Source organism: Panthera pardus, unplaced genomic scaffold, assembly GCF_024362965.1.
Source record: "Panthera pardus isolate Hobbes unplaced genomic scaffold, ASM2436296v1 HiC_scaffold_8, whole genome shotgun sequence".
Lineage (NCBI taxonomy): Eukaryota > Metazoa > Chordata > Mammalia > Carnivora > Felidae > Panthera > Panthera pardus.
In genome coordinates, this window is record NW_026527013.1 from 34,326,419 (window position 1) to 34,334,227 (window position 7,809).

Sequence of the window (7,809 nt, forward strand, 5' to 3'; positions counted from 1 at the left end):
ATAACATGGGCCAAACGCAGAGCACCCCTCTCTCCCTCCTTCTCGCCAACTTCAGGGATGTAAAAGCTAGAGGACACAACTTAAGCCTAGACATTCGCAAAAGGAAGTTGATCACCTATTGCCGCTCTGCATGGCCCACCTTTGGGGTCAATTGGCCTACAGAGGGAACCTTCTGCCTCCCTGTGGTCCTTAAAGTAAAATAAAAAATTTTCCTACCAGGGAAAGAAGGTTACTCGGATCAGATTCCCTATATTCTGGTGTGGCAAGATTTAGTAAAAAACCCACCTCCTTGGATGGCCTCTTCCTTAATAGCAGAGTCATGCCAAATCCTAGCGGCTAAACCTATCAACCCTCCCAAGCCGCCAACTCCAACTGCACCCCCTGTTCTCCCCGACAACCAAGATTTACTTTCCCTTGACCCTCCCCCTTACCAGATTCCTCCTCTTATTCCGAAAGCTGCCCCTATCCCTGCTGCGCCGGCAGAGCCTCCCGTAGCCCAGCCCATAGGAAAACTAGAGAATAGGGAGGCTCAACCCGCGCCCAAGCCTAGTGGGGGCAAAGTCCAAGGGCTGCCGGACATACCCGTAGGCGGGCCCCACATGAGCCAGGACTCCGCCTTCCTGACTCCACCGTAGCTTTACCCTTACGGGAAATAGGGCCTCCCGATGAGACGGGGAACCCCCGACTTCAATACTGGCCCTTCTCTACCAGTGACCTATATAACTGGAAAACCCAGAATGCCCGATTTTCTGACAACCCTAAAGACTTAATAAGTCTCTTAGACAGCGTTATGTTTACCCACCAACCCACCTGGGATGATTGTCAGCAGCTCCTCCGAATCCTGTTCACCACTGAGGAGCGAGAAAGAATTCAATTGGAAGCAAGAAAGCTGGTTCCTGGAGATGACGGCCAACCCACTGCTAACCTTGATCTCATTAATGCAGCTTTTCCCTTGACCCGACCCCCACAGGATGGCTGGGACTACAACACGGCAGAAGGTAGGGGATGGCTACGCATTTATCGCCAGACTCTAGTGGCGGGTCTCCGGGCTGCTGCACGCAAGCCCACTAATTTGGCAAAAGTGTATTCAGTGATACAAGGTAAGACAGAGAGCCCTGCCGCTTATTTAGAAAGATTAATGGAAACCTTCAGACAGTATACCCCCATGAACCCCGAGGCCCCCGAAAATCAAGCTGCTGTTGTAATGGCCTTTGTAAATCAGGCAGCCACTGATATTAAAAAGAAACTCCAGAAACTAGAGGACCTGGAGGGAAAACAGATTCAGGACTTAGTCCGCATTGCCCAGCGTGTCTTTAATAATAGAGAGACTCCAGAGGACAGGCAACTTAAAGCCACGTCATGATCAAAAACCGTGGCAGCCAAAAACCACACCCGCCCTCTTCACTCAAGATGCAGAATAGGGGGGACGGGGTTCGGATCCCCTCCCCGAACCTAGGGTAACGCTACAAGTGGAGGGGAACCCAGTTCAATTTCTAGTTGACACAGGAGCACAACATTCGGTCTTGATCAGGCCCCATGGAAAAATTTCTAAAAAATCTTCCTGGGTCCAAGGGGCTACCGGAATAAAAAAATATCCCTGGACCACTCAGAGGACTGTGGATCTAGGAAATGGAAAGGTCACCCATTCCTTCCTAGTCATCCCCGACAGCCCATGCCCCTTATTAGGAAGAGACTTACTCACTAAAATGGAGGCCCAAATTCATTTTACGCCAGGGGGCCCCCAAGTGACTGGCCCTCACAACCAGCCCATTACCACACTTACTCTAAGATTAGAAGATGAATATCGACTCCACCAGGGGCCACCCTCACAAAGTCAAAACATAGAGCCCTGGCTCCAACAGTTTCCAGGAGCATGGGCTGAAACCGGGGGTATGGGGTTGGCTAAACATCGCCCAGCTCTATTCATAGAGCTAAAACCGGGGGCAGATCCAGTTCGGGTCCGACAATACCCGATGTCAATGGAGGCCAGAAATGGCATCACGCCACATATCCGTCGCCTCCTAGACTTAGGCATCTTGCGTCCCTGCCATTCAGCCTGGAACACCCCCCTGCTGCCTGTACGAAAACCTAACAGTGCGGACTATCGTCCGGTACAAGATCTGAGAGAAGTTAACCGCCGAGTCATGGACATACACCCAACAGTACCCAACCCCTATACCCTCCTAAGTGCCCTCAGCCCAGAAAGACAATGGTATACTGTCCTTGATTTAAAAGATGCTTTTTTCAGCCTGCCTCTGGCCCCCAAAAGTCAAGAGCTCTTCGCCTTCGAGTGGTCCAATCCTGAGAGAGGCATAAATGGGCAACTCACCTGGACCCGGCTCCCCCAAGGATTTAAAAACTCACCCACCTTGTTCGATGAGGCACTTCACGAGGATCTGGGTGAGTACCGGAATCAAAACCCCAAAGTGACTCTCTTGCAGTACGTTGACGATCTTTTAATTGCCGCTGAGACTGCCGAAGCTTGCTTGCAAGGCACCAAAAATCTCCTCCGGACACTTGGTGCCCTGGGGTACCGGGCTTCAGCAAAGAAAGCCCAAATTTGCAGATCCGAGGTAACCTACTTGGGGTATCTGTTAAAAGAAGGCCAACGATGGCTCACTGATGCACGGAAGGAAACCGTCCTCCGCATCCCCCGACCCACAACGCGAAGGCAGACCCGGACTTGGATACCCCCCTCCATGACTGCGCTGAGATATTGGCACAGGTTCATGGAGTTCGGGAAGATTTACAGGATCACCCGCTGCCAGACGCCGAGGTTACCTGGTTCACTGACGGCAGCAGCTTTGTACATCAAGGTCAAAGGTACGTGGGGGCAGCAGTCACAACTGAAACTGAGACTGTTTGGGCAGAGCCTTTGCCAGCTGGCACCTCTGCCCAACGAGCTGAACTTGTGGCCTTAACCAAGGCAATGACTTTGGGAAAAGACAAGAAACTAAACGTGTATACCGATAGCAGATATGCTTTTGCTATGGCCCACACACACATGGAGCTATATACAGAGAGAGGGGACTGTTAACTGTAGAGGGGAAAACTATCAAAAACAAAGAAGAAATGTTGGCTCTTTTAAAGGCACTCTGGCTGCCTAAACGACTAGCCATCATACATTGCCCAGGCCACCAAAAACTGGTCACACCGGTGGCCAGAGGAAATAATTTGGCTGACCAGGTGGCCTGAGAGGCAGCCTTACAGGTGGACTGTGCTTTAATGACCACCCTACCAGACCCCGGTTCAGCTAGTTTACCAGAAAATCCCGCCTACACTAAAGAAGACCTAAACTGGATCCAAAAATTACCTTTAACTCAGTGCCTTAACGGATGGTGGAGAGCAGCAGACTGTAGCATAATCCTCCCAGAAGAAATGGGAAATAAAGTCTTATCCAAGATGCACTGAGCCACTCATATGGGCACAAGAAAAATGCAAGACTTAATAAGACATGCTAGGATCACCATTAAAGACTCCAGGACAAAAATTGAGCAGATAGTTACTAGCTGTAAAGCTTGTCAATTAACTAACGCCACCAACCACGGGAAAAACCCTGGCTCCAGAACCCGCGGAACCAGGCCGGGAGCCTATTGGGAAGTAGACTTCACCGAGGTAAAGCCTAAAAAATATAGATATAAATATTTGTTAGTGTTTATAGATACCTTTTCAGGATGGACAGAGGCCTTCCCCACCAAGCATGAGACTGCGCAGATAGTAGCAAAGAAAATGTTAGAAGACATCATACCCAGGTACGGATTCCCTACCCTAATAGGATCAGACAACGGACCAGCATTCATTTCAAAGGTAATACAAGGGATAGCACAGTTTATTGGGGCTGATTGGAAACTACATTGTGCATATAAACCCCAAAGCTCAGGACAGGTAGAAAAAATGAATAAAACTCTAAAAGAGACCTTAACTAAATTGACCATAGAGACTGGCGCTAATTGGGTAGTCTTACTCCCCTACGCTCTGTTCAGGGTGCGGAACTCCCCTTACAAACTGGGATTAACCCCCTTTAAAATCATGTATGGAGTGCCCCCCCCTATAATTCCCAACCTACAGTCTAATGTGTTAACTGAATCTGATGATCATAAACTTATTTCCCTGAGGGAACTCCAGCACACCCACCAGGAAGTTTGGCCTAGATTGAAAGCCATTTATGAGAACGGGCCCCCTCCTGAGCCGCATCACTACCGACCAGAGATTGGGTATACGTGCAGGGAACACAAGCAAGAGACCCTCCAACCACGGTGGAAGGGACCCTATATTGTGATCCTAACCACACCCACTGCTCTCAAAGTCGATAGGATTGCTACCTGGATCCATTACACCCACGCCCGACCAGCTGATCCCTTTGCGGTTCGAGAAGACTTCGTGCCGGAAGCCAACACCGCCTGGACGGTTGACCAGAGTAAGACCCATCCTTTAAAATTGACTCTGCGTCGAAAACCTGACCCCGAAAACCAGCTGAGACCAAAGGCCTGGGTGTCCCATACCAAGACTGTTGCAGCAGCTCTGGACCCACAATAATCGGAGGAACACTCATTAGCGTGCTCCTGTTCACCTCCTACGGACTCATAAGTATTGCAGGCAACCCCCACATACCCTATACTTTAACTTGGGAGGTTTCTAATTTAAAAACCCAGAAAGTCTATAATACTATCCTGCTCTCCGCTTTACTCGGGCCTCTGGCCATTCTACTTCTCGCTCTCACGTTAGGCCTCTGCATCATAAACAAAATTATTAATTTTATCCAAGGCAGGTTCAATGCTGTACAATTAATGGTCTTACGAACTCAGTACCAACCGCTCGAGACATTACAAATAAAAAACTGAAGATCCAAGATTGGCTCTTTAGGCACAAGGAAAAGGGGGGAATGAAAGGAACAGCTTTGAATTCAAATGACAGCCCCACCTTAGTTTAAAGCTAGGTTCTCTTTTCTGCTTATTATGGATCTTTGATAAGAAATACAATTGCTGAGAAGTTTGTTTTGCTTGCTGTTTGCTACGAGCATTGTGAGACCTTTCCTGATTGTAACCCACTGTAGAATGGGCTGTAAAACTTCCTAAATGTAGTCTGATATGTAATGGAATGAGTGATTGTATACAAACTAACCGGCATTTCTCGCTTCTGTAAACCTGCCTGCTTAGCACATTCCTCACCTACCCCCTTCCCCCTTTCTTCCTCCCGCCACAAGTAAAAAACCTCCCCTGTGCTATTTGTCTCTGTCTATAAAAACGCTATACCAACCCTATTCGTGGCCTCTTGTGTCACCGGCGACGAGTGCGCAGAGGACCAGGTTCGAACCTGCAATAAACGACCCTTGCCGCTTGGCTTTGACTTACGACTCTGGTGGTCTTTTGTGGGAGGTTTTGAAACTTCAGGCATTACAAAAAATACACTTCTTCCCTACAGGATGGTGAAATGGAAAACTCTCAAGGTTTGGAACCAGGCCACCTAAAATCAGATCCTGCCTATTGGTGAGCCTGTGACCACATTTTAGCCTCTTTATTTTTTAGCAAAATAGGGATTGTGAAAGCGACCATAGAGAATTCTTCCTAAGACTAACTGGATAATGTCTGGACAAGGTCTGACAGTTTCAATAGGCATTCAAATCATTCCTCTTTCCTCCATTATTTGCATTTGCCCTAATTTTCCATTCACCTATTACTGGTAACAAGATTCGACAGTGAAAAACCCTTTTCCTCTACCAAATTTAAGAATTTATTTAACAAAAATGTTCACTTCAAAACAAAAGCTAAAATCATTTTCCTAGTTAATGAAGACGTTATCTATATATTGAGATTAAGTGTATCCTGAATTTTGTTATCCAGTTCCTAGCCTATTTTCAGCGTTCATCCAATTTCCTTACAATTGAAAGCGTTAAAAAAAAAAAAAAATAACATTTTCATTGCCTTAGGGAAAACTTGATTTTATATTCAGAACAACAAAGCTCACAGAAAGCAAAGAAAAAAGTACGTACACTCTGTGCTGTTTCCTCTTAGGTGTAAGAAAACCAAGCTCATGGAATTAAAATTATTTAGGTCTTTGCAATCAATATAAATTCGAACAAAGCTAATGCCGTTAAGGCAATTATCAGTAGTTTATGTGAGTAACAAAAATTATTTTTGCTTACAGTAAAATGAAATTAAATGTGTGTGAGTAAAATAAAATATTAATCTTCATTGGAAGTTTTCATGCATATTAAGATTTCTTTAGGGTTGTCTTTTAACTCTGTTTTTAAGACATGAAGCAGGAGACTTAATCTTGCATGTGACATTATGAAGAATGACAACCATACTCATTCTTACATCTCTTCAGGTACTGGTGGTGCCTTTTTAAATGCTGTAGACTGAGCTCTGAGCTTCTGAATTCATTACGGTTCATTTTAATATGACCTTCCTTGGAAGAAGGTTTAGAATTTTGCTTATCATCTAAAATTCTGATGAAAATAATCCTGCTGCCTCCTTTTCTTGAGATAGCATGAAAGAAAACAGCTGTCTTAACTGCAGAATCATAGCACCCTGTTGTAGGAAGAGAACTTTAAAGAGGTAACTTATACCAATTATCTTATTACATTGATATGAGACAACTCTGGAGGTCTAAGGTCCTATTGCTTTTCTCTTTTAATTTCTTTTTAATGTTTGTTTATTTTTGAGACAGAGGGAGACAGAGTGCGAGTGGAGGAGGGGCAGAGAGAGAGGGAGACACAGAATCTGAAACAGGCTCCAGGCTCTGAGCTGTCAGCACAGAGGTTAATGCGGGGCTCAAACCCATGAACCAGGAGATCATGACCTGCGCCGAAGTCGGACGCTTAACCGACGGGGCCACCCAGGTGCCTCCCTATTGCTTTTTTTTTTTTTTTTTTAAGTTTATTTATTTTGAGAGGGAGTGAGGGAGAGAGTGAGAATCCCAAGCAGGCTCCACACTGCCAGGGCAGAGACTGAGGTGGGGTCAAACCCACAAACTGTGAGATCATGACCCAAGTAGAACCCAAGAGTTACATGCTTCACCGACTGAGCCACCCAGGCACCCCTAAGGTCCAATATCAAGTAGTGTCTGAGCCAAGACTGGAGCTTCCTCTGTGGTCCATATGTGGGGATGGCTCTGAAGGTGTGGCTCACACAGGTGCCGTGTGAGGGTCCACATCTGTTTATTTCTTTCTTCTGCATACTGAGTGCCAACTGGGCACTTCACAATGTCTGCTATACTGAAGGGTGGGAGGGACGATCTTCCCACTGATCTCAAATTGTTCTGAATCCAAGTTTTAGGGTTCACACATGTGCTGCTAGCATTCTGTGAACACGTTCTAAAACTATTTTAACACCACAACTAAAGGAACAAATCACACGAACAACTCAATGTTTTATATACCAAATTTGAATACATTAGAAGCCTCCGGTACCTAACTGTTCGCTGCTAAACTGACTGGCTTTTCCGCAGGCCTTAGAATAAAGCCAGGTCACAAAGCAAATGACATCAAGGACCGAGGAACTAATGGGACGTCTATGAGGAACTGGAGGGTGCAGCCCCATCTAAACCAGGCAGCTGAGTGGTAGCTGAGGCAATAAAGACCCAAAGTTGACACCTCTTAATTCTTTCCAGTCATGAAAGAAGACCTTATCTTTATGAAATAAGAAAACAGGAAAAATTCAGTTAAGGATCCAACCCGTCACTGCCTTCATTATCACTTGCTCTAATTAACTCAAGTTACTAACCACAAGGTAAAAAAGGCCCATCAAATGACAGAGGACTAGCACAACATTAGGAGCCAGAAAGTCCTGGGTCTGAATGCCTCTTTCT

At 46.1% G+C, this 7,809-nt stretch overlaps 1 protein-coding gene across 1 annotated transcript; it reads left to right on the forward strand.

The window, feature by feature from the left end:
* Positions 1 to 1,165: 1,165 nt before the first annotated feature.
* LOC128775449 (uncharacterized) lies at positions 1,166 to 4,536 on the forward strand. The gene is made up of 4 exons (XM_053896701.1): positions 1,166 to 1,213; positions 1,422 to 2,823; positions 3,674 to 3,752; positions 3,984 to 4,536. The coding sequence occupies exons 1-4, from the start codon at positions 1,166 to 1,168 to the stop codon at positions 4,534 to 4,536; spliced, it is 2,082 nt and encodes a 693-aa protein (XP_053752676.1).
* Positions 4,537 to 7,809: the final 3,273 nt, after the last annotated feature.

Coding starts and splice junctions, on each gene's coding strand:
- LOC128775449 (XM_053896701.1), top strand. CDS start 1,166: ATGAACCCCGAGGCCCCCGAAAATCAAGCTGCTGTTGTAATGGCCTTT. Junction 2,824..3,673: donor TTTGTACATCAAGGTCAAAG/GTACGTGGGGGC, acceptor ATACCTTTTCAG/GATGGACAGAGGCCTTCCCC. Junction 3,753..3,983: donor TTAGAAGACATCATACCCAG/GTACGGATTCCC, acceptor CGCTCTGTTCAG/GGTGCGGAACTCCCCTTACA.